This window comes from Pleurodeles waltl, chromosome 5 (assembly GCF_031143425.1).
Source record: "Pleurodeles waltl isolate 20211129_DDA chromosome 5, aPleWal1.hap1.20221129, whole genome shotgun sequence".
In the NCBI taxonomy this organism is placed as follows: Eukaryota; Metazoa; Chordata; class Amphibia; order Caudata; family Salamandridae; genus Pleurodeles; species Pleurodeles waltl.
Genome location: NC_090444.1, coordinates 625,840,213 through 625,866,738, shown reverse-complemented (window position 1 = coordinate 625,866,738; position 26,526 = coordinate 625,840,213). Strand labels below are relative to the sequence as shown.

Genomic DNA, 26,526 nt, shown 5'->3' with positions numbered 1-26,526 from the left:
TTGTGGCGACTACCTGCACTCCCCCCTAGAATGAGGCATCAAAACTGGGAGTATTTCCCCTACCACCGCCAGTGATCAGTGCTCTGAAGGCGCAATTGACAGAGTGGAGGTTCGACCTGGTCTTGGCCCCCAGCTGCATGGGGCCACTTTGTTGGCGGACTGGAGCGGGAGGGGAGGTAGTGTCCCCTCGCTCCCTGCACACACTTAGGTTTGTCCGGATATGTAGGATGACAACCGCCGGTGAGCCGCAGCCATAGACACTGAGCTGCGGCCTTCCTGACCCTGCTGAGCCCCCTGGGTGGGCTTCAAAGGGATGAGGAGAGGGAGAGTGCCACTTCCTATTCCCTCCCCACCGGATGCTGGCCAATCTGGTGCTTGACACTTGTGCTGTATATGCGGACTCGCCGACTGTTCTTCGCCTTGCTTCAACCACTGCTGATTAGGAACTATTCTTGGGGGGATATTGATTGGTATCTTTCTTTGGCCCGGAATCAGCATACGAAAAGGGAACCTTTGTGTTGAAGGCGCTCCCCTTGTACTTACTAAATCAGAGCACAGCTGAGCCTGGGAGCAAGGAAATCAGAAATGTTGCTTAAACCCTGGTTGCAAAGCCATTTGATACCTTGTGCAGCAGCCTAAGTATTTGGGACCCACAGGAAGGGTTTCGAACTGAGAGTGCTAATACCTCTGTGGACAGACACAATGGACAAATATTCCAGGAAGAAAGTCGGCTGACTTCTGCCCTTCCCAGGGGCTAATGAATTGGACAGAGGTGGCCAAGAGATGGGAGCGCCTAAACGGGGAGCATTCTGGAACCACACTGGGCACTACACTGAAAACAATTGCTGCCTCCAGGGAAGCACTGAAACTGAAAAATGATAATATGACGGTAGACATGGGACCCCTACGAGATGACCAGATATGTCTGGTGGAGAGGGTTACCAATGCAAAGCACACTTTAGAGAATATAGCACTGGTGATGGTTTCAGTGCAGCAGCAAATGGAGAATACGGAGGGAAGAGTTAAGACTCTGGAAACCAAGGCTGGAGATGCAGAAACCAGGGCCCGGAGAAACAATATCAGGATCATAGGGCTGCCCGAGCAAATAGAGGGCCCCAACACACATATGACTGTATAATTTAAAAACTAGCTAAAAAGGAAGTGGCAACTAAGGGATTTTCTCATTTTTTTGTTCCAGAATGGGCACATTGTGTCCTAGCATGGCCTCAGCTGCCTGGAGCTGCCCCCCATCCAGTGATATCCAAACTGTTGCCCTACAAATACCAGGATCATATCTTGGGTCAGGCCAGATTCAAGGGGGACATAATAGCTGACAATCACAGAGTAATTATATTTCCAGACTTCACGAGAGAGGTACAAAAGCAGAGGGCCTCCTTTTTGAACCCAGGAAGTGCTTCAGATGCTTGGGGGTCTACTATGCAATGCTGTTCCATGTGAGGCTGAGAGTGGCCATGGATGATTGGAGTACAGTTTTTCATTTTGCTTCAGCTGCTCTGGGACTGGATTGACTGCCAACCATGGGTGGGCTGCATCGCTGCCAGTGATGTTCAATTGGCTACTCAGAAACCCTCCCCAGGAGAAGAGCGGGGGTGGGTGCAGTTCAATCCCCTCCAAAACACAAGAGCACCATGGATGTCACAAGTGGTGGAGGTGTCGCTGAGTGGGGCAGGGTTGGACAGAAGCTCCACAGTTGGAGATGAAGAGGCACATGTTACGGACTCTGACAGAGCCTCAGTCACTACACAGGAATTGGAGGACTCCCTGCCCCCAAGTTACTCCCCAAACTGCTGGTGAACTTATAGGAGGGTGCCTGTGAGGTGCTTAAGTGTATGAGGGCAAGATGAGATGCTGTTACATGGCTGGGTGATACTGATTGTACCATTACACTAACATTGTGTTGAATGTTGGTATAGACATCCTGCTTGCCTCTCTTGCATGATGTGGCATGAAGTTGGGAGGCATCTCTACTGGCGCATCTCCATTATTAGAGTCACGCATGTGTTGACTGCACATGTGTTGAATCATATATAATTGGTTTTGATGGGGAGACGTTTCCTTTTTATTCTGGGGATGGAGAGCTGGGTAGGTTGTTATGGGTATTTTTTGTTGGGTTGCATCTGCCTGGTGCTCCTTGTTTAGAGTCCTGTGGCTTTTGTATCTACAAAACGGCAGAAGGAATGGGATCCCTTCCTGGAGGATTGTTGTGCATGCTTTTTACCCCTTTATGAAAACCCCCTTGGTGTACACATTTATATCCTACAACGTTAAGGGGCTTAACAATATGTCCAAGCGATATAAAGTAAACTCTTACCTTAAGAGGAGGGGGTACATATCGCCCTCCTGTAGGAAACCCACCTCACTGCAGTGGAGGGAGTGGAGCTCCACAAGAGGTGGTGAGGTCAAACCTATGCCACTGCACACTAAGCCTTTGCCAGAGGGTTTTTTTTTTCGGGTGAGGCCGGGAGTGCCTTTTCACAAGACAGTTGAACAAATAGACCCTGAAGGCAGTTATGTGGTGGTCACAGGCAGAGTAGCTGGATGGGACCTAGCCATAGTTGGAATTTATGCACCCAACACAGACCGGGGGTTCTTTGATGAGTTGTCCAGGGTCAGGGCCCCATACATGATGCAAGCTATTCTTTCCTAGGGGGTGAGGGATGGTGGGGTGGGGGGCGAGTGAGTAACAGCGTTGCAGATCCTGCCCTCGATAGGTCCCATTCGCCCTTGAGTGTCTGCCCCAATGCTTCATCTGGCTCCAACTGGAAACTACAATGGTGGGTTCGACGACTCCAGGTGATGCACTCATCTCTGCACTGGGAGAGGCCCGTCCCCACATTCCTGATTGAAGGCTGCGTGGTGCAGCGCTAGAGGATCCAGTATTCCAACACACCATTGGCGAGGCAGTGATGCAATACTTTGCAGATAATAGGGCCACAGCTGAGTCACTGTTGTTCTAGTGGGACGCTTTTAAAACCGTAATCAGGGGGTGTTGCATTGCTGAAACAGTGGGGGTGTGGCACACGCTGGTGGAGGATGTTGTGAACTGGGAGAAGGCATTAAGGGAAGTTGATAAAGCAAGGTCAGTGAATACAGCATTACAACAGACACTACTGGAGGCCAAAGAGCTGTTGGCGACACGTCAAGAAGCTCCGTTGCTTTAATCAGAGAGAATATATGATCTGTGCCCACGTAAAGAGAGAGAAATCAGGGACCACGCTGGCATGGCTCACTAATCCCACTACCAGGGGCTCTGTGTTCTGAGAAGGAGAAAGGGGAACACAAGTATGGGCAGGAAGACATCAGTAAGATTTGGTGACTATTATACATCCCTCTGTGTCCAATTGGACACTCAGGCTATATTTATACTTTTTGACGCACAACTGTGGCAACGCAGTTGTGCGTCAAAAATGTTACCGCCGGCTAACACCATTCCAACGCGCCATGCGGGCGCCTTATTTATGGAATGACGTTAGCCGGCGCTGCGGACTGGTCTGCGTAAAAAAAAAAAAAATGACTCACACCATGCAGAGCCGGCATATGGGAAAATGGGGGTTGTGCATCAAAAAATGGTGCAAGTCAGGTCTGAGGCAAAAATCAGGCCTCAAATCGGACATGTGCCATTTTATTTTTTACGCCCAACCTCCATTGACATGACTCCTGTCTTAGCAAAGGCAGGGGTCATGCCCCCTTGCCCAATGGCCATGCCCAGGGGACATACGTCCCCCGGGCATGGTCATTGGGCATAATGGCATGTAGGGTGGCCCAAATCAGGCCCCCCCTATGCCACTTAAAAAAACTGAAAAAAATACTTACCAGGACTTACCTTTACTCTCCTGGGATGGGTCCCTCCATCCTTGGGTGTCCTCCTGGGATGGGCAAGGATGTCACGGGGTGTCCCAGGGGGCAGGGGAGGGCACCTCTGAGCTCCTTCCAAGCCCACAGGTCCCTTAACGCCTGCCCTGGCCCAGGCGTTAAAACATGGCGCACAACAGGCTGTATGCCGTTTTTTAAGGCCCACCCCCTCCTGTGCGTCAAAATGACGCTGGTGTGTAAATAAGGCGCACAGGCCTTAAAGTCATTTTTTGGAATGCAACGCCTACCTTGCATATCATTAACGGAAGGCAGGTTCCCCCTTCCAAAAAATGACGCACATGGTGGGATTTTGACGTCCGCGGGGTCGGGCGTCAAAGTATAAATATGGGGCAGGGTTTGCGCCAAATGTGCGTCAACATTTTTGACGCACATTCGGCGCAAACAGAGTATAAATATGCCCCTCAGACTCCCGTGACATTGATGATTTTTTTTGGGCCTGTGAGTCTATCAACAGTCACTCGGGAAGAGGCAGAAGAGCTGGGTGGTGTTATAACATGTCAAGAGGTGAAGGCCGGGGCAAAGAACATGGCAGGGGTAAGATGCCTGGTGGAAACTACCTTCCTATAGTTTTATGCCATGCATAAGAAAGAGCTTGTGCCTAAACTAATAGACCAATACTCCACTGCTCAGACTCTGGGCCAACTCCTGGTGTCCACCGGTGAGGCTCTAGTGGTTCCTCTACTGAAGCCTGGCCACATCCCCCCCATGAAGTTAGGGCATATTGTCTGTTGTCCATGCTCAACATAGACTACAAGATCCTCAATTGAGTGCTGACTGCTCGTTGTAGGAAACTGGCCCTTGTTGCAGTAACCTCCTCCCACTTTTTGCCTGATATCTGATGCTAACTTGGCTGAGTGTGTGCTGTAATCCTGCTAACCAGGCCCCAGCACTATTGTTCTTTCCCTAAACTGTACCATTGTTTCCACAATTGGCACACCCCGGTACACAGATAAGTCCCTTGTAAAAGGTACCAGTGGTACCAAGGTCTCTGTGACCAGGGAGGGTCCTAAGGGCTGCCACATGTATTGAGCCACCCAAAGGGACCCCCTCACTGAACACATGCACACTGCCATTGCAGATTGTGTGTGTGGGTGAGGAGAAGACAGTTGACATGGCATCCCTCTCAGGGTACCATGCCCTCAAACCACTGCCTGTGGCATAGGTAAGTCACCCGTCTAGCAGGCCTTCCAGCCCTAAGGCAGGGTACACTATCCCACAGGTGAGGGCATAGCTGCACGAGCAATATGCTCTATAGTGTCTAAGTCAATTTCTTGGACATTGTAAGTGCAGTATGGGCATATTAAGTACATGGGCTGGGACTCCACAGCTCTATGATGGCTTCACTGAAGCCTGGGAAGTTTGGTAAAAATTTCTCAGCACAATAAACCCACACTTATGCCAGTGTTGAATTTATTGTAAAATGCACCCAGAGGGCATCTTAGTGATGCCTCCTGTATTTTAAGGCTGAACATTATGTGCAAACCTGCCACTAAAAGACAAGTTTCTGACCCCATGGGGTGAGAGCCTGTGGGCTCTCTGGGGACAGGAACAAAACCTGCTCTGGGTAAAGGTGCTTCACACCTCCCCCCTGCAGGAACTGCAACACTTGGCGTGAGCCTCAAAAGCTCAGGCCTCCTGTTACAGTGCCCAAGGGCGCTCCAGCTAGTGGGGATACCCGACCCCACCCATACCAAGTCTCACTTTTGGTGGCAGGTCCGGCTAGAAAATTAGGTAAAACAAGGAGTGACCACTACAGGTAAGGCCACACCTCAAGTGTTCAGAGCTGAAGTGACACCCTCCTTGGAAAATCCCCCAACTTCATTTGGAGGACAGGGACTGATAGGGTTAGGAATGTGTCCCCTTCCCCAAAGGGAGTAGGCACAGGAGGAATGTAGCCACCCCCAGCAGCATTGGCTACTACACTCTGACCCCTGTAATGCCCCTAAATCTAGTATTTAGGGGCCTGCCTGAACCTAGCTCACCAGTTTCCTAGTGACCTCAAGAAGACGACAAGAGGAAAGAAGGACTGCTAAGCCAAACCCCAGCAGTGAAGACTCCAGATGACAACTGACTTGGCCCCAGCCCTACCAGCCTGTTTGCCGCTTCAAAGACCACTGCTCCAAAAAGGCAGCACATCTTGCAGGACCAATTACCTCTCCAAATCTCCAGAGGACTGCCTGCCCAGCAGAGGACCAAGAACTCCAGAGGACACAGCCCTGTCCACAAGAAACTCCAGCAAAAGACTCCACAACTGACCCGGATCTGTAAGGCCTGTCCACTCTGCAACCGACACCCACGGTCCCAGTCCAGGTGGGCCCACTGGTCCAGAGAAGGTGCCCAGGCAATTACAACTTGAGTCCACCCTGAGTTGACCCCTCACCAAACATGGCGATGTCTGCAGCCTGAATCCGGAAGGCCCCCCCTGACCGAGACCAGATCTGACAAAGGTATCAGACATCCAAGGAGACCCCTGCACCCGCAGCCCCCTGGCCTTGGAGAATCCAACCGATGGTCCAGCGAGTGCTTCCCATGCCTTTCCAGCCTTTGGTTTCTCAGAACCAACCCCCTGGACCCAGCCTGCAGCATGTTTTGTGACCTCCCACCCCCAAGGATCCCCTTCTTTGAAAAGCATTGGGCACCCAGCTTTGTGTTTGCACCCTGCACCCGACCGCCCCAGTGCCACTGAGGGTGTGTGTTTGGTGTGATCCTGTGGCCCCCTAGTGCTGATCTAAACCCCTCAGGTCTGTGTCCTTGAACCGCCGGTACTTACCTGCAATCTACTTTCTACCAAGCACCCCCAGTCCTCATAGGATCCCATTGTAAACCCGACACCAACTTTGACTTCTGCATCCAGCCGGCCCCGTGTTGCTGATGGTGCACTTTTGGGGTCAGCCTAAACTTTGATCGGTGGACATCCTAATTCCCGAAGACTGGAATCTTATGTTGTGTACTTACCTGTTAACCATGCTAATACTTTTCCTCCCCTAGGACTGCATTGGTTCCCATGAAAAATTGCACTGTCTACTTTTGAAACAGAAAATTGCTACTTACTTCTAAACTGCTTTATCTGCTGAAACCAAACAAAGTACATTTGATTCATATGCTTGATACCTATTTACAACACTACTTATCTGCAACAAAAACCTCCTGGTTCTAGTAATAAAGTAACAAAATATATTTTTGCTATATAACAATTGGCCTGGAGTTAGTCATTGAGCGTGTGCCTCATTTCTTGATTATGTGTGTGTACAACAAATGCTTTGCACTACCCTCTGATAAGCCTAACTACTCGACCATACTACCACAAAAGAGAACATTAGTATTATCTACTTTACTGTGCACACTATACCTTACTTTGGTATTATGCATACAGAGCCAGCTTCCTACACTCACCTCTTGCCTTATATGAGTGGACTGGTTCACATGGACAAAACAAGATTTATACTGGGATGCAATATGGCACTCAACATCCGTAGTCTATTAACAATGGAAGATGACACGGAGGATATACAAAGAGCAGTAGTCATGGCAATAGACACTTTCCCCGTTGTTTTTTGCGTTAGCAGTGGAGCCTTAGATCTGCAGAGCATGATCGGCATGTGTACTACCGTGGCCTGCAGATCCAGTTTACATTACACCTTACTGCTTTATATGCCAATAGCATATTATTCTGAGGGATACAGATGTAAATCTAGTTGGAACAATAGGCTTACTGGAACACTTTGGGAGAGTGTTGGGCCAATGCATAAAGTGGCAAAAATCTCACCTGATACCATTCTACAGGGAGATGCCTCCGCCTCGGGACCTGAAAGGACTGAGGTGGGAGGGGGCATACCTGAAGTTTTTAGGAGTTACAATGGTGGGGTGGCTGTCTGAGCGTTGGGCTTGAGGGCAGATTTCTGAAAATCGTTGCCTCTGTCCGTGGCTGGTATAGTTGCTGTGTCTAAGATGATAGCATTTCCACGACTTTTTCCTTTTGTCACCATTACCACTGCTTATTACGTGCAAAATCTTCAGAGACCTTGAATCACTGATGATTGAGCTAGTTTTGAAGTCGTGCAGACGTGGGGTGGTGAAGTCTAATTTCGGCGCCTGGGGTTAGACACCATAAGGAGGTCTGGCTGCAACAAACTTGGGCCCATATTTATACTTTTTGACGCACAACTGCGCCAATGCAGTTGTGCGTCAAAAATGTTACAGCCGGCTAACGCCATTCCAACGCGCCATGCGGGCACCTTATTAATGGAATGACGTTAGCCGGCGCTGCGGACTGGTGTGCGTAAAAAAAAATGACTCACACCAGGCAGCGCCGGCGTATGGGAAATTGGGGGTTGTGCATCAAAAAACGGTGCAAGTCAGGTCTGAGGCAAAATTCAGGCCTCAAACCGGATTTGCGCCATTTTTTTTTACGCCCAACCTCCATTGACATGACTCCTGTCTTAGCAAAGACAGGAGTCATGCCCCCTTTCCCATTGGCCATGCCCAGGGGACTTAAGTCCCCTGGGCATGGTCATTGGGCATAGTGGCATGTAGGGGGGCCCATATCAGGCCCCCCTATGCCACAAAAAAAAAAACTTCCCTGGGATGGGTCCTTCCATCCTTGGGTGTCCTCCAGGGGTGGGCAAGGGTGGCAGGGGGTGTCCTTGGGGGCAGGGGAGGGCACCTCTGGGCTCCTTCCGAGCCCACAGGTCCCTTGACGCCTGCCCTGACCCAGGCGTTAAAAAACGGCACACAACAGGCTGTGCGCTGTTTTTTAAGGCCCACCTCCTCCTGTGCGTCAAAATGTCGCCAGAGTATAAATAAGGGGCACAGGCCTTAAAGTCATTTTTTGGAAGGGAACGCCTACCTTGCATATAATTAACGCAAGGCTGGTTCCCCCTTCCAGAAAATGATGCACATGGTGGAATTTTGATGCCCGCAGGGTCGGACGTCAAAGTATAAATATGGGGCAGGGTTAGCGCTGATTGTGCGTCAAACATTTTGACGCACATTCGGCGCAAACAGAGTATAAATATGCCCCTTGGAGTCATACTACCAATTGGCAAAGCTACAGTGGTTCAACCAATTGATATATCACAACTGAACCCCGGGAAAGAGAGCCCGCTTGGTTCCTGAACTTAGTGTGAGAAAGTAGCCTCTTTCTAGCATGGTTACCCCCATTTTTGGCCTGTTTGTCAGTGTGTTTGACTGTGTCACTGGGATCCTGCTAGCCAGTACCCCAGTGCTTATGCTCTCTCTTTTCCCAAATCCGTCACTACATACTGGTAACCCAGTATTTCATCCTAAATTGGCATACTGGTCACCCCTTATAAGTCTCTAGTATATGGTATTTAGGTACCCAGAGCATTGGGGTTGCAGGGGATCGCTATGGGCTGCAGCATTACTTTTGCCACCCATAGGGAGCCCATGCAAAGGCTTCTGGAGGACTGCCATTGCAGTCTGCTCGAAATGGTGCATGCACCCTTTCACAGACATTTTCACTGCACCAGGTCACTTATAAGTCACCTATATGTCAGACCTTCCACGCCTGAAGGCTGGGTGCAAAGTACCTGTGTGTGAGGCACCCCTGCACTGGCAGAGGTGCCCCACATGGTCCAGGAACTTTTTCCCCAGACTTCTTGAGTGCGGGGATGCTATTTTACACTTGCACTGGACATAGGTCAATACCCATGTCCAGCTTCACAATAATAACTCTGAATATGGCCATGTAAGGTGTCTAACACCTGAGAATTGTACCCCAGTACTGATTCCAGTATTGGGTTTACAATTCCATGCACACTGGAGGCTCCACAGTGGACCCCCACTTCTGCCATACCAGCCTTCTGAGGTTTTCCAGGCAGCCCCAGCTGCTACCACCTCACAAACAGATTTCTGCCCTCCTTTTGCTCAAGCAGCTCAAGCCCAGGAAGGCATCACAAAGCATTTCCTTTGGGAGAGGGGTGTTACACCCTCTCCCTTTGGAAATAGGTGTTACAGGCATGGGAGGGGTAACCCCCAGTCCCTGCTCTGGCGCGAAACTGGACAAAGGAAAGGGGAGTGACCACTCCCCTGTCCATCACCACCCCAGGGGTGGTGCCCAGAGCTCCTCCAGAGTGTCCCTGGGGTTTGCTATCTTGGAGTCCAAGGTGGTAGGGCACTCTGGGTGCATCTGAGTGGCCAGTGCCAGGAGGTGATATCATAGCCCTCCCCAAATATGTGCTTACCTGTGTAGCTGAGCAATCCCCCTTTCAGGGCTATTTAGGTTCTCTCTCCTGGGTGTTTCCTCAGATTCAGATTGCAAGAATCCAGCAGGAATCCTCTGCATCCTTTACTTCATCTTCTACCGACCAAACTGCATCTGGACCCTCCAGGAACTCTACAAACTGCAACAAAGAAGCAAAGATGACTTCTGCAACATTGTATCTTCAGCTCCTGCCACCAAACTGCAACTGTTTCCAGGTTGTGCATCCTCCAAGGACTGCCTGTCTTCAGCCTGCACCAAAAGAAGCATAGGAATCACCCTTGAAGTAAAGGACTCACTACCCGGCTTCCACAGGCTCCCATCTGCTGCGATGAGTGGCGTGGGTCCCCTCTCCTGATGACGAGTGTGGATCCAGCAACACAGGTGGTGGTCTAAAGTGACCCCCGACAGTCCTAAGGTCCAGCTTTCCAACTTTGGTGGAGGTAGGAGCTTGCCTCCCCACGCAAGACAGTACCACTGTGCACCATGTGATTTGCTGTTGCCAAGGCTTGTGTGTGACCTTCCATGAAATTCTTTGTGCACAGCACAGCTTAGATTCCCAGCACTCCATCCTGTGACAAACAGCTTCCGGAGTAATTTTCCGGTGGTGTGGGATCACTTTGTGTCGTGCTGCATGGGCCTGCATTTGCCCCTTCGTTATCCCCATGCTGTGGAACTCCTGTGCATGCTGCCTGGTCTTCTGAGGGCTCTCTGAGTTGCTGAGAGCCCCATCTGCCTCCCCCTTGTGGGTAGAGGCCACCAGATCCCTCCTGGCTCCAGGCAGTGGCATTTTCTTCTAACCGCATGCTTTGCATGTGCCAAAGCTTGTTGGCGGAATCAAACACAAACCAGACTGCAATCACCCATCCGGCTTGGGACATCATCTGCACCAACCAGGAACCCACATCCTTCTTCTTGGGTGCAGTACTGACTGTTGCTCTTCACCGGTGGCTCTTATTTCGCACCTTCATCCGGGTTAGCAGGGGCTCCTGTTCTCCCTGGACTCTTCAGTGCTTCTTGGACTTGGTCTCCTTCATGCACAGGTCTTCAGGTCCAGGAAACCATCCTTGGTGTCTTGCAGTCTCTTCTGATTCTTGCTTTATCTTCTATCACAACTTCTTGTGTGTTCTTGGAAACTAACTGTAATTTACTCCTGTTTTCCGGGGCTCTGGGGTGGGTTCTGTAACTTACCTTTGGTGTTTTCATACACTCCCAGCACCCCTCTACACACTACACTTGCCTAGGTGGGAAACCGACCTTCGCATTCCACTATTTTAGTAGATGGTTTGTGTTCTCCCTAGGCCCATTGTGACCTATTGTGATTTTCACCATTTGCACTGTTTTCTAACTGTTTTTACAGCTATTGTTTGCATTCTAGTGTACATACTGTGTATATTACTTACCTTCTAAGGGAGTATAGTCTCTATGGTATTTTTGGCATTGTGTCACTAAAAATAAAGTACCTTTATTTTTGTAACGCTGAGTATTTTCTTTCATGTGTGTAAGTACTGTGTGACTACAGTGGTATTGCCTGAGTTTTGCATGTCTCCTAGAAAAGCCTTGGCTGCTCAGCTACAGCTACCCCTAGACAGCCTGGCTTCTAGACACTGACTCCATTTCACTAATAAGGGATAACTGGACCTGGTATAAAGTGTAAGCACCATTGGTACCCACTGCAAACCAGGCCAGCCTCCTGTAGGAAAGTACCATCTTGCCCGGCATGTTACCCCCATTTTTACATGTATGTAAGATTGCTTTTGCCTGTCTCGCTGGGATCCTGCTAGCCAGGACCCCAGTGCTCATAGTTTGTGGCCTGAATGTGTCACTGAGGCTTTGCTAACCAGAACCTCAGTGCTTATGCTCTCTCTGCCTTTAAAATTGTCACTATAGGCTAGTGACCATTCTTACCAATTATAATTGGCACACTGGAACACCCTTATAATTCCCTAGTATGTGGTACCTAGGCACCCAGGGTATTGGGGTTCCAAGAGATCCCTATGAGCCTCAGCATTTCTTTTGCCACCAATAGGAAGCTCAGACAAATCTTACACAGAACTTCCACTGCAGCCTGAGTGAAATAACACGTTATTTCACAGCCATTTTACACTGCACTTAAGTAACTTATAAGTCACCTATATGTCTAACTCTCACTTAGTGAAGGTTAAGTGCAAAGTTACTAAGTGTGAGTGCACCCTTGCACTAGCAAAGGTGCCCCCACATAGTTCAGGGCAATTTCCCCAGACTTTGTGTGTGCAGGGACACCATTACACATGTGAAGTACATATAGGTCAATACCTATATGTAGCTTCACAATGGTAACTCCGAATATGGCCATGTAACATGTCTAAGATCATGGAATTGTCCCCGCATGCCAAATCTGGTATTGGGGTGCCAATCCCATGCATCCCCGGGGCTCCACTATGGACCCTGTGTACTGCCAAACCAGCTCTCTGGGGTTTTCTCTGCAGCTACTGCTGCTGCCACCCCACAGACAGTGTTCTGTCCTTGTGGGGTCTGGGCAGCCCAGTACCAGGAAGGCAGAACAAAATTTCCTCTGAAAGAGGGTGTTGCACCCTCTCCCTTTGGAAATCAGTGTTCAGGGCTGGGGAGGAGTAGCCTCCCCCAGCCTCTGGAAATGCTTTGAAGGGCACAGATGGTGCCTTCCTTGCATAAGCCAGTCTACATCGGTTCAGGGAACCCCCAGTCCCTGCTCTGTCACAAAACTAGACAAAGGAAAGGGGGGTGACCACTCCCCTGTCCATCACCACCCCAGGGGTGGTGCCCAGAGCTCCTCCAGTGTGTCTCAGACCTCTACCATCTTGAATCCAGAGGTGTGAGGGCACACTGGAGGCCTCTGAGTGGCCAGTGCCAGCAGGTGGTGTCAGAGCCGTGCCCTGATAGGTGCTTACCTGACTAGGTTGCCAATCCTCCTGAGGGCTATTTAGGGTCTCTCCAGTGGGCTTTTCCTCAGATAACGACTTGCAAGAATTCACCAGAGTTCCTCGGCACCTCTCTCTTTGACTTCTGCCAAGGATCGTCCACTGACTGTTGCAGTTTTGCAGGCGTCCTGGAGCAAAGTAGCAAGAAGACTACCAGTGTTATTGTAGCGCCTAATCCTGCCGGCTTTCTCGACTGCGTCCTGGTGGTGCATGCTTTGGGGGCTACCTGCCTTCATCCTGCACTGGAAGCCAAGAAGAAATCTCCAGTGGGTTGATGGAATCTTCCACCAGCTCCAGCAGGCACCAAACTTCAGCATCACCAGTACTCTGGGACCCCTCTCATTCTGAGGAGCGTGGCCCCTGGAACACAGGTGGTGGACCCAAGTGACCCAGACTCTCCAGTGGTCCAACTGTCCAAATTTGGAGGAGGTAAGTCTTTGCTTCCCCTCTCCAGACAGTAATCCTGTGCACCGCGTGAACTGCAACTGCTAGGGCTTCTGTGCACTTTTGCAAGGAATCCTTTGTGCACAGACTAGCCCTGGTCCCCAGCACTCCGTCCTGCATTGTTCAACTCCCTGAGTTGACCTCCGGCTTCGTGGGACCCTCATTTGTAGTGTTGAAACAACCACATGCTCAGTCTTCTTGAACCCGCGTTCAATAACTTCTGTGGGTGCTGCCTTCTTGTGCATGGGCATTCTGTGTTGCTGAGGGCCCCCTCTGTCTCCTCTCCCAAGTGGCGACATCCTGGTCCTTCCTGGGCCCGGGCAGCACCCTTTTTCTCAACCATGACCTTTACAGCTAGCAAGGCCTGTTTGCAGTCTTTCTCCAAAGAAACAACTCTGCATCCTTTAGCCCTCTGTGGGACATCTTCTGCATGAAGGAGAAGTTCCTACCACCTTTCGTTGTTGCCGAATCTTCAGCTTCTTCCATCCGGAGGCAACCATTTTGCACCTTTATCCGGGGTTTAGTGGACCCCTGCCCCCCGGACACTTTTACGACTCTTGGGCTTGGTCCCCTTCCCTTGCAGGTCCTCAGGTCCGGAAATCAGTCATCAGTGCTTTGCAGTCTGTTGTGGTCTTTGCAGAATCCTCTAACACAAGTTTAGTGCGTTTCTGGGGAAGTAGTAGCACTTTACTCATACTTTTTCAGGGTCTTGGGGTAGGGTATCTTCGACACCCTTAGTGTTTTCTTACACTCCCAGTGACCCTCTACACACTACACTAGCCTAGGGGTCCAGTCGTGGTTCACATTCCACTTTTAGTATATGGTTTGTGTTGCCCCTAGGCCTATTGCATCCTATTGTATTCTACAGTGTTTGCACTATTTCCTGACTGTTTTACTTACCTTTTTTTGGTTTGTGTGTATATTTTGTGTATTTTACTTACCTCCTAAGGGAGTATATCCTCAGATATTTTTGGCACATTGTCACTAAAATAAAGTATCTTTATTTTTAGTAACCCTGAGTATGGTTTCTTATGATATAGTACCTATATGATATAAGTGGTGTAGTAGGAGCTTTGCATGTCTCCTAGTTCAGCCTAAGCTGCTTTGCTTTAGCTACCTCTATTAGCCTAAGCTGCTAGAACACTACTAATAAGGGATAACTGGACCTGGCACAAGGTGTAAGTACAATCAGGTACCCACTATAAGCCAGGCCAGCCTCCTACACCTCCTACACTCAGGATCTGTTTCAGTTCCTTTTGAATCTCCATTGGACTCTGTGAGGACCCTCACTTATTACTAGTTTGTCAGCGATGCTGGCTGCCCTGCCTACAGAGAACCCATAACTGGGTGCTTTACTTGCCAGATCTGCCGCTGCACTGTCTGGGACAGTTGGCACAGGGCGGGGACCTAGAGGGGCTTGCAGAGTGGGCCACTTATGGGTTGTCCTGATTAGTGGACCTCTTTAGAGACTGAAAGCTTCTTCTGTTTGAAGACATATCCCTAGAGTTCGGGCTCCCAAGAGGACAATTCTTATAGCACAGGGTAGAAGTTAAAATGGTTAGGAAACATTGGGTGGCCGGAATAATTGAACACCCTATCCACAAGAGCTGCCAGCTGCTCTTTATTACTAATAGTGGAATTGAGGCAGTTACATACCTTTATCGGGCCCTGAGAGCAGATATCACTCATATAGCAGACCTCTGGAAGAAATGGAAGGGAGAACTTTAGGTCCTAGACACAAATTGGGTGACACCTCCTTAATGCAATCCTGCAGTGCTTAGAAATGCCAGTTTTACATTTTCAACTTATTTTCTGCACAGAGCTCACCCCACCCCTGGCAAAATGAATAGGTTCTATAGGACAGCCAAGATGAAATACGCCACCTGTAGTGAACATGGGGCTGAAATGTTTTACATGGTGTGGGCTTGCCCTTCTCTTTCAGGGTTCTGGGAGGAGATGATGGACATGGTTAATGACGTTACTCATAGGCGATTCCACCTACCCTGCTTGCTATGGGGATTCCCACAACCGGCTGAATGTAAAGATTCTCGGGCTTAACTCGGATTCTTGTGAAACTAGAAATCTCCTCCATCTAACCTTAAGGCAAGTTAGACAGAGGAGATGGTTAGGTGTATTCTGTACCCAAACACTGTGGGGGTTAAGACGATGGGCGCATGTCTGTGGGCTCAGCAGGCACTAGGACACTGACTATATCTGTGTTATTGAGCAGCAAGGCAAATGGCATGAGGGGAGGAAGCATGTTTTCTACGAAGGGGAAGGGCCTGTTATGCATAACAATGTATGCACTGATTGTTTGCTTAGAGATGTCAACTATCGTGACGATTTAATCTTGATGTATGCAACTGAGTTTTTCTATTGGATTGGACCCGTGGACCTTTTGAAGTAGAAAATAAAAATGTTGTTTGCCAATCCATCACTCATCCAGCTTTCTATGCTTACCCCTCAAAAGAAGTGAGGATCTAACAGTTGTACCCCAAAGGGCTTTAAGCTTTTACTTTGATTGTACCAATGAACATCAAGGAGACAATCAGCTTTTTGTGCGATATTTTTGAGCGCGGAAATGGAAAGGGGTGCAAAATAGGATCTTTTCAAGGTGGGGAGTTCTCTACATTAATATCTGCTACAAAGTGGCGGAGAAATATCCTCTCGGGGGTCTGAGAGCCCATTCCACCAAGACAAAGGCTGCTAATGCTGTGTTGTCAAGGGTAGTACTTATTCTTGACATCTGCCAGGTTTCAACGTGGGTGTCAGAGCACTACTGCCTTCAAAATAGGGTGAGTGGATAGGATATTCCAATCACTCAGTCCTGCAAGATTTTGTGGTTCAAGCACACACCTCAGACCATCCACTTTGGGGAGTTACAGCTTTGTCATGTAGTCTAATGTGAGAAATCTGTAGTTAGAAGTATCAGAAGAGCAAGTTACTTACCTTTCGTACTGCTCTTTATGGTAGATACTCTATCCAACTGCAGATTTCTGACTGCCCTCCCATCTCCCCAGTCTGTGGAGTGGCCTCTTTTTAACATCTAAAAAGATCACATGTTAATATTCAGCACACTCGTAATCAACAATTATTCACGCTCCTCGTCTAAGGTTACAGAAAGGGAAAAGACAAGAAACTACCATCATGCAGGTATTTCATTTATATGCAGCTCCATGTGATCTCTTCTGCAGTAGTATTTAGGCAACATGGAGCCACAGCATCACCTTGGGGAGTGCAACAGCACTGCCATTTGGATTCAGGGGCTGATTTATACTTTTTGCCACCAACCCGAGTTAGCGCAGGTTTACGGCAAAAAGTATGGCACCAGCTAGCACCATTCCTAGACTCCGACCAGGTGCCATATTTAAGGAATGGTGCTAGCCGGCACTAAGGCCCTGTTGGTGTTTTTGGAAAAGACACTAACAGGGCCTGGGAGGTGTAGGGGGAACCGGGGCTTGTGTGCCAAATTATGGCGCTACAATGTTTAAAGGCAACTAAATTGCCTCTAAGCAGTGTAGCACCATTTTCTGGCACACAAGCCCCATGGACATGGCTCTTATCTTAGTAAAGACAGGACCCATGCCCACCACCCCAATGGCCACGCCCAGGGGGACAAATGTCCCCTAGGCATGGCCATTGGGGCCAGCGCCATGCAGGAGGCCCCAAGTCAGGGCCCCCAAGCGGAGTTGGACAGAAAAAAATAATAGCTACCCCGACTAACCTTCAGATGGGTAGGGGTGGGTGGGATGTCCCTGGGGACAGGGAAGGGCACCTGTGGGCAATTTCCATGGTCGCCGACCATGGAAATCTGCCTACAGGTCCCCTAACGCCTGCCCATACCAAGGTGTTAAATAATGGCGCTAAGCAGGCTTAGTGCCATTATTTAAGGCCCTCCTCCTCCCGTGTGTGATTTTTGCACGGGGGGATAAATAGTGCAAAGTATAAATATGGAGTTAAGTTTGCGTCGAATTAGCGTAAAACAAATTACGCTAATTTGACGCAAACTGAGTATAAATATGGGCCTCAGTCAGGTACCTGTATGTGTATTCTAAGCGGAGGAATCTCCGGTTAGATAAAGTATCCATCTGAAAAAAGCATTACAGCAATAACTTTTTCATCTCAGCCAATGGCAGCAACTTTTTTTCCAGGACTCTTTCTTCTAGAATATTTTTGGTATTACCCATGACATGTTATATGGTTGACTTCACATGTGAGCTATACAGATCCTATTGTCTGATCATATCAGTGGTTGTTTATTTTATTTTAAATGTTGGTAATAGCGCTGTAACCACTGGGAATCAATTTATTGACACTGTTTTAATAAGTGTTTTGCAACAGGTAATTCACTATTTCTTTTAACTTACACATTTATATTTAATTGAAAAGAAATGCAATCTATCCAATTGGTATGTTAACAAAAAAACAATTACAGTTTGAATATTCAACAAGTATGATTAAATCTATGAATAGACCACTATTACTCTATATTGTCATGAAAGTTAATACTAAGTGCCTCTTAACGAAGGTTTGCAGTTTCTCAACGTTGTAATTACTTTAAAGCTCCTCAGAATACTGATTTTGGAAGTATGGAAAGCTAAGATTCAAACTCGAGAACTATAGTCATTGCTGATGCTAGCCGAGAGCTCTAACTCAGTGAGCCATCTAGCTGGCTCGTACAAAACCGCTTGAATAACCATTTCGCAAATGAGCATACAATGAACCCCAATGAAAGCAAGAGTTGCCAATTATGAGGCCTTAAACCACAATGAAAAAAGTGGTTTTGCGCTTCATAGTTCGTGTGCAAACCTGAACTGCATAATTTCCAATTTACTACTGATGCAGAAGTGTGTTTGAACCGTGCTCATTAGAAGACCGCTTCAAAATGCCGATTTTATCGCATTTGTACAGTTCATACCTGAAACACCTCCTGTATGACAACTAGCCTGTTTACATTTTCTTCAATATTTTCTTTTTCCAGTACTCCAGTCTTCATTTTCACTTCACCCAGTCTTTGCTTCCTCTCCTCCAGGGCCTTCACTTCTTTCAGAAGTTCTTGTTGCTCCAATTTTAAGTCTAAATTAATAACATTTTAGAGTCGGATGTCATCAAGTGGGTGGAGAAAGTTCCAGAAATTGCACCAAGCTTATATACATTTTATTTCATTTCTTGGCATCATACATTTGGATTGCCCTGTGCGTTGTCAGTATACCATGTAGGAGTAAATCAGATTAAAAGAAAGCCTTTGCAGATAAATTAACCCTGGGCACAAACACAGTGCCCCAGATAGATTTCTGCACCTATCCCCCACAAGTTACAACATCTCAGCTTTCAGAGAGCGTGATGAGTGTGAGGGGTTGTTTTTAATCTTTGTATAGGAATGGGTATGAAAATATTTTGATAGATTTGCTTTATATAGTTCAAATATTAGTCTTATATTCGTGTTCTTTACCGTTCACTATTCGGTTTGTACAGGCATTATTTTCCTCACGCCATTTGCTACCTTTTATTTTCTTATTTGTTCACTGATATTTTCACCCGTTAGTTTTTCTTATATGTTAAGCCAGTAGCAAGTTGCTGATTTCCGTGCTTTCTTTGCTAGATCCTATATAGATTTTTCTACTCACATTTTATAAATAGTTTCTGGTTATGATTTGATGACGTGAATGCATAGCATAAAATTGCACATATATAAAAGCTCCTGTGTGCAATTTATATTATCTGGATTTTGTACTGATGAATGTAATTCTAATCATTAATATCTGAAATGCATTTAAACGTGTATAGATTTGGAAAAAGCAAGAAAATCGAGTACCATGGACTGACATTCTACATATTTCTTCCTGCTACTCAATAGACATTTCTACTCACTGTGCTCGTCTCTCCCACCATTCTTGACTCCCACTGCAAACCACATCCTAATCCACATACCACCTTCCATCCAACACCACATCCATCTATACCAGACTACTACCCAAACTAAACACCAAACACCATTTCTAATCAGAGAATAAAAATGGCTAGGATCTCATGAACTTTTATCTCAACTGTTGGAGCTATGCTGTTGTTCATCTCATCCATTGCTTTCTTAATTCAGACTCTCGTGTAGATAAAATCCAGTATTCTGTCTTCAAACCATAATAAAACATATCGACTCATTTTAGAACACAATCTGCAATGACTATAGCAGAATCCCCATGTTCATTTCCGGAGCAACTAGAAAGGTGGATCACCCCCTTACTACATTAGGTTATGTCTTCTTAGACTATATAGTTTAAATGTGTACTTCAGTCAAGGGCCTACCCCATCTTTCCGATCAGTTACTGACACTGTTTGATTCGGTCACTCCTGGCATCCACTTTTCAGTTTCTTCGTATCTATATACCGCACATGACAGATACTAACTTACCTTTGAAAATCATAGAAATTCACGTTTTCGGCTACAAATAAACAACCTTCCTACTGCTCTACCCAGTTTCCACCTGTTGATACAACAAACTGAATAATGTCATTTAGTACTAGAAGTACCTGCATCATGTACTTCCACACTGCTGCCAAGTACTCACCTCTATTGTGATCACTTCTGACATAACCACGGAGCAGTGGAAATCGTTTGCCACTTTTTGAGAGTTATTTTGTAGATGTCGAAGATTTCTTACAGAGCCTTCCACCAATCGAGTCAGCTGATTTTAGATCTGGTAACTTTGGCACAGATTTACTAACACTTTGCACTGTTTTTGATTGACTTTTGTAACACTAATCTGTTGCACAATGTTGTGGTGGTATTTAGTTTCCATTGTATATCAGGAGTTGTATTGGAAAGTGGGCCACATTTACGCAAAGCGGTGCTATTCTCTACTCTGCGCTACTTTGCATCAAGGGGGCCTACCACAGGTGGGACACGGACCCACCCATTAATTACCACGCAATCACCCATTAATTTGGATGCAAATCCCTATTTACTAACATTGGTAGACAACGATTTGTGCTAAAAACGTTCGTCTCCTCAAGCAGTTGTAACTGTGGAGCAAGTTTTAAAACGCTCTACAGTTTTTTTCACTTGTTATGAGTCCTGTACAATGCAGCAAAGAGGTGTATTTATTAAAGCATAATTTCTGTAGTGGGAGGGTCCCCTTCCAGTACAAAGCCTATACTTGACAATGTGCATACCCTTGCTTTGTCAGGGAGAGGGAGAGAGAGAGAGACCCTAAAGTGCACCAGTGCAGGGAGAGGGGAAACCAGTACCATGTCCAAGTAGATAAGACGTAGTTCTGCTCCCTCCCCTTCACTACTCTCCCCCTTTCATGCAGTGCAGTAACTTTGGTAGCTGTGCTGCATAAAAAGTTAGGACATCTGCCTCAGTTGTGCCCTACTTTATGTTGGGTTTTTATCTTACCTAATAGCCATGTTCCACATCAATATCCCCATGCCCCAGCGATCTGCCTCCGAATAAGAAACCCTGTTTTATTGTTATATACTATAAGATACAATAAAAAGCAAAGGCCACATTTATTTTTAAATAACTTTAAAAAAAATCTTACCTATGTTAAAAAAAAAAACTGCAGTTGAAGTATTTTAGGAAAGAAATACACATGAATTGCACGTGATGCAATACATATATGGAAAGTTGAAAAACACACCCTTTAAAAAAACAACAAAAAAAACAGTAAAAGTAGCAACAAAAACGTAAGAACTTAACATACTACTTAAAGGCAAAGATACACAAGATTCTACTCTCGAAGATAGCAAGCTGGTGTGCGGTTCTGGGCATGAGAGGTGGTTCTGTGTTGGCCAGTTTTAAGAGAGGAAGTGCGCATGTGTAGAGTGTGTGGTTTCAATGTGGTTGCTTGGATTGACTGTTCTCTGAATAAAAGTGGGTTCCCCGTATTGTTCTGGGAGAGCGATGGTCAGAAGAATTTCTTTTTTATGGAGTTTGGGTGGATAAAGTGGTGTTTGTTAGATGTTGAAATCCATGATTGTAATGTGGCGCATTCCTGAGAAGAATGAGTGGATACACAGATTGACAGTGGGTGCTGTCACTGCTAGGAGGAAATATATGCGTGTCCGCTGTTGCAATGGATCAAGTTTGACTTGGGATTATGTAATGTGAAAGGAGGTGCTGGTAGAGTGATGGTGGTAAGTATGGGATGAAGTGAACTTGGGGTGTGGAATTTTCTCACTGGGAAAGATTGAGAAGATTGAAATGATTATCGTGTGGCATGTGATTAGAAGCTGGTGTATGATGTAGCGTGGAAGTCGCGTGATAGAGATGCTGTCCGTTGTTGTACGAAGGAATTCCATGCTGTCAGTTGGTTGTGGTATGTATACATTTTGCAGGTTTGTGGGGTGGTAGCTAGGGTGTAAGCAGAGAGAAGTTCATGGAAGCATACACCCGTGGTGAAGTCACTGGTAAAGGTGAAGTTGTTGCTGGGTTGTGAGTTGAAGCTGGGTTTGTGTTTGAGTTCGAGATATCATGGTGGGTGGCGTTTTAATCTGGGTGTGCATGTTGGCTGATGAGTGTGAGGGGTAATGGTGGTGGTAGGATGTATGGCTGGAGGAGTAAATGGGAATGGGCTGTTCAAGTTACATTTGGAGTGCAAAGAATATAGATGAATCATGTTGTAACAAGCAAGGGTATTGGGCAAAGAAGTGCAGGAAATGTATGTGCCCAATGTTTATCCTGGAAGGTTAAAGGGAAAGAAGGTTTACTGTGCAGATTTTAGGATACTCTGAGAATAATCGAAGTTCTAATGGGAAAGCAATTTTCAGGCAGTGTATGTTATGCAAAGGAATTGTAATGTGAAAGTTGAGTTGCTGAGGATGATTTTGAGAATGTGCCTAAGTGATTTTAGGCATGGATGGGATATTTATGGTGGAAGACATGACAGTATTTTAATGTGTGATTTACAAATTATTAGGTAAGCAGAAGCAAGGAAGGAAATGAGCCTTTTAGAGGACTGGGACAGAATGGAAACTGCTTAGGCTTGGCAGAGACCAAGCAGGGTAGTTTTGGGAACCATGCCCCTTTGGATATAAGGCAAGGAACTGAATAACAGCGTACCAATAAACCAATACTTGGCTCCACTCTGGTATATAAAAATGGCAACATTTGTTGTACTAATTACTAGTGTTAACACAGCCCAAATAAGAAGAATATGAAGGTGAAGAAAATACCTGTCGTTTTATAAAACCATCAACAAAGTCATACGTACCCACCCCCCTATAGCCGCCCGAGCAGTCTGCAGTAAGCACAGTCCTCACTTTGGCAGCAGTCTGAAACATTGGGCGTATCACTTTTTTGCCCTTCAAAACGTCTGCTAACGGAATTCACTTCTCCAGATATAGCAAAGTGACATGCTTTCTACAGAGAAAATCTGTGAGATTTACACAGGCTTAACAGTAAAACCTAGCAGCAAGAGTTGTCTCTCGAAGTGAGCTATAAACATATGGCTAAACAAGTGAATTTCTAACACTGAAAGCTGCTAAAATAGTTCATTGGACAATTACATCCATTGTAGAGATCTGGGTGCAACCTAAAGGTCACATGCTAGCCTTCTGGTAGATCTACTCAGCCTTACATCCTTCTGGGGTTGACAAAATAAGTACTGCAACGTTTGGAAATTAATACCCGTCAAAAGAGCCTAGAAACAAGTGGTACATCGTGCAAGTAAGTGCAGTGGTTATTATTATAAGAACTGTACAAAAAGAAAAATGTTGTAACCTGCAAGCCTTCATCATATAGGTAATACTAAAAACTGTTCATATAGGTAATACTAAAATCCCTTACTGCGACACACTTCCAAGCAGCAGAGGCCAAAGGTCATACGTCACTAAAAAAAAGAAAGTAGCAATAAAAGTAAATACCTTCGCTAACTCATTACCTGCAAGGATAGGATTGTTCCAGAGGTTTATAAACTCACAGAAATTACCCTTAAAGAGGGAAAGGTATTCTGATTAGAAGATACACAAGTGACTGAAGGCACTGAAGCTTTCAAATGGCCTGCCTTACCTACACACAGGGGCGGGCTCCGCCATTAGGGCAGATGGGGCACCCACCCCCTCTCCGCCAGTAGCGGCAGCTGCAAAACCTTTACCAGAAGATGGGGTGACAAGCAGTGAGGCGTTCACTCCCCCTCACTGCGCATGTATGTTTGGCCGGCCGTCTCGGGCTAGCCAAACACACATACACTGAGCAGCGTCAGGTTTGGCCGCAGGGCAGGCTGGGAGCCTGTGCCTGTATCCTGCGATGTAGGAGAGGAACAGCACGGTAGCGAGGAAAGGTAAGTGTTTTTTTTTGTTTTTTTTGTTTTTTTAAATCAAATTTATGTTTATTCCCCTCCCCCCTGCCCACTCCTTCTGCACCCGGCAAGCCACTACTGCCTACACATGGCTGTTAACAACAAACTCCAGTTCTTTTTGTTACTCATAAAAAACAGTTAATTACTCCATTAATTTTCTGTAATTGAAATACTTGTTCGTTTTGCGTCTCCTTTCAGGTCTTATGTAGCAACAAATGTATTTTTTTCAGGTAATGTACTATTTTATTTTAGGTGCGGTGAGTCTTCACTTATAGGAACCCCAGCCTAATAAGGTTTTTTTTTTTATTAGGTGTGGGCTTAATTTGAGTTAATCTGTAATCAGTGTAGAGTAATCATGCAGAATTACATAAGAATTCTTGGAGCTCATGCTTGAATTACATGTGAAGTAGTAAGTAAGTAAACCATCAAAGCTACCAATAAAATATATAATCACGCCTACTTCATGTGAAAGTGAATACGTGTATACCAAGCAGCCACAAGGAACTTGCAAACCACAGAGATTAAAACAGTTGAAGTATCACTTTTAAAAATCCTTAAAGCAATATGACATTGTCTTATGCCCAGGTTACGGCAAATTGTGCAAATCCACTTACGCCGAGAGGCAGAGTATGCCGGACAAAAGAACATAAAATGTTCAACACAATTACGACAGGCAGGGCATTGGTCAGATGTAGAAGACAACAATCCCCATCTGTTTGTTAAGGACAATAATGGTAAACATCCAAAACGAAAGCAAGCATACAAACTCTTCCCCGGTGTATCAGGTATGAGATCTACATATGGTTCGAATCGGGGAATACCACTTGAAAGCAAGAAATTGGTCAGTCAACCGACCATATGATGTACAAGAGAGAGGATTATTTTTTACATAAGACCAGCAAGCAGCTTTCAGAATGGATTTATGATTCCTCCCTAAATTCTGTGGATTTTCCCAATAGCTTTCAAGCCCCAAAATACGAAACCAATTTGACACATGTCTGAACCATGGAATGGATACTGCCTTCGGTCTCCTCATGAGGTCAAGAAGGGAGCCCCTATACACACTAAGCTCAGAGGTAGTCCAAATCCTTACCCAAAAAAGCAAGGGTCTCAGGGCTATTAAATCAGCGACACAATTGAATCCAAGGTCCAAAAAGACCGGGATCAAGGGTGTTCTACGAGGGCACGCAAGTAAAGCCCTAGCTAAATTATTTTCGCCCACAGACAATCAATTGCTGTTGTAAAACCCCCATACCTCAGCACCATAGGCAGACGCACCCTGTGCCTTGGCCAAGTAGATCTTAATGGCCGGAGATACTACTTTTGATCCAGATCCTTTGTAGAAACGCAGGATAGCGCCCGCCCTATGCTGGAGAAGTGCCACACTTTTGCTAAACTGGTCCTCCCATTGGAGATTATTTGAGATCCTCACTCCCAGGTAATCTATTGAACTAATCTTGCTTAAGGGGGTCCCATCTAAAATATTGCATTTCCTAGTTGGTCCTGGGCTGAGCACCATTAGTTTAGTTTTGCTGGCATTCAATTCCAGGCCAGATTAAACACAATATGATTTAAACATGTGAAGAAAAAGAGTCCAGCCAGTTGACTTCCTTAAAATGCCAAATTAATTAGGATTGTTGTGAGAACTCCAGCCGGAGGCCTGGACACTAAACCTCCCGAGTAATTAAGGTACTAGATTGATTAAAGGTGAGCTCCCACTCCAGAAAATTTTCTGATAATGAGCACAATGCTTCAGTAGTTATTTATTTGTAGTAGAGACAACAATTTCAAAGGCTTATGTTTCAATTAAATTAGTGATCATCTTAAAGCTGAAAGAAAGTTCCAAAAGTCGGCAACTAAATAGTCCAAGCAACTTTTATCCAGGATGGAGAAAAGGTAGAGAGCAATATTCGGTGAAAGAACAGCCAACACGTGTTTCACCCCATAGGCGAGTAGCGATTGAACGCAGGACACGCCGGCGATTTCTCGCCGTTATTCTTTCGTGCTTACCGCGTTTTCAGATTTCTATCGACAATTGATGTCAGAAGTTTGTCATTTTGTTCTAAATTGGCCTTGAGAAAGCCCCCGCCTACTCGCCTATGGGGTGAAACACGTGTTGGCTGTTCTTTCACCGAATATTACTCTCTACCTTTTCTCCATCCTTGATAAAAGTTGCTTGGACTATTTAGTTGCCGACTTTTGGAACTTTCTTTCAGCTTTAAGATGATCACTAATTTAATTGAAACATAAGCCTTTGGAATTGTTGTCTCTACTACAAATAAATAACTACTGAAGCATTGTGCTCATTATCAGAAAATTTTCTGGAGTGGGAGCTCACCTTTATTCAATCTAGTACCTGATTTAAACATGTGAAGTATAATTCCACATTTAGCGATATTTCTTAGTACAGAAATGCCCACTTGTGTCCAACACCAGGATGCATTTTGCACTGAGAAACAGCACTAAACCTCACAGAACACAAATAGTGAGCAGCCACTCGCTAAATGTGCCCTTGGGGTAGGTTTTCTCCCAACTAACTGCCATTTAGCACAAGTATCTGAGCACGAAATGCACCAATGCATCAAAAATAAAGGCAAGAATGCATTTTGCTTTAAGAAACAGAGCTAAATGCAGCAGAACACGAATAGTGAGCTAAATGTGCCCCCACAGTAGGATTTTTTTTTCCCCCAAAATTACTCTTAATTATGCAAGCAGGATGTTATTGCGCAAT

The 26,526-nt window shown here is 46.2% G+C and overlaps 1 protein-coding gene across 3 annotated transcripts in view; it reads right to left on the bottom strand.

Annotated features, from left to right (window-relative positions):
• LOC138297291 (centromere protein H-like) overlaps positions 1-26,526 on the bottom strand; it is a 162,747-nt gene that overhangs the window by 6,186 nt on the left and 130,035 nt on the right. Inside the window, exons 9-11 of one of the 3 annotated variants that reach the window (XM_069236729.1) lie at positions 18,416-18,573; positions 16,447-16,543; positions 15,154-15,197 (exon numbers count right to left, since the gene is read on the bottom strand). In XM_069236729.1, coding sequence (XP_069092830.1) covers positions 15,154-15,197; positions 16,447-16,543; positions 18,416-18,573 — 299 coding nt within the window. The remainder of the gene's footprint in view (positions 1-15,153; positions 15,198-16,446; positions 16,544-18,415; positions 18,574-26,526) is intronic. The other 2 variants (XM_069236731.1, XM_069236730.1) reach the window with 2 other exon arrangements.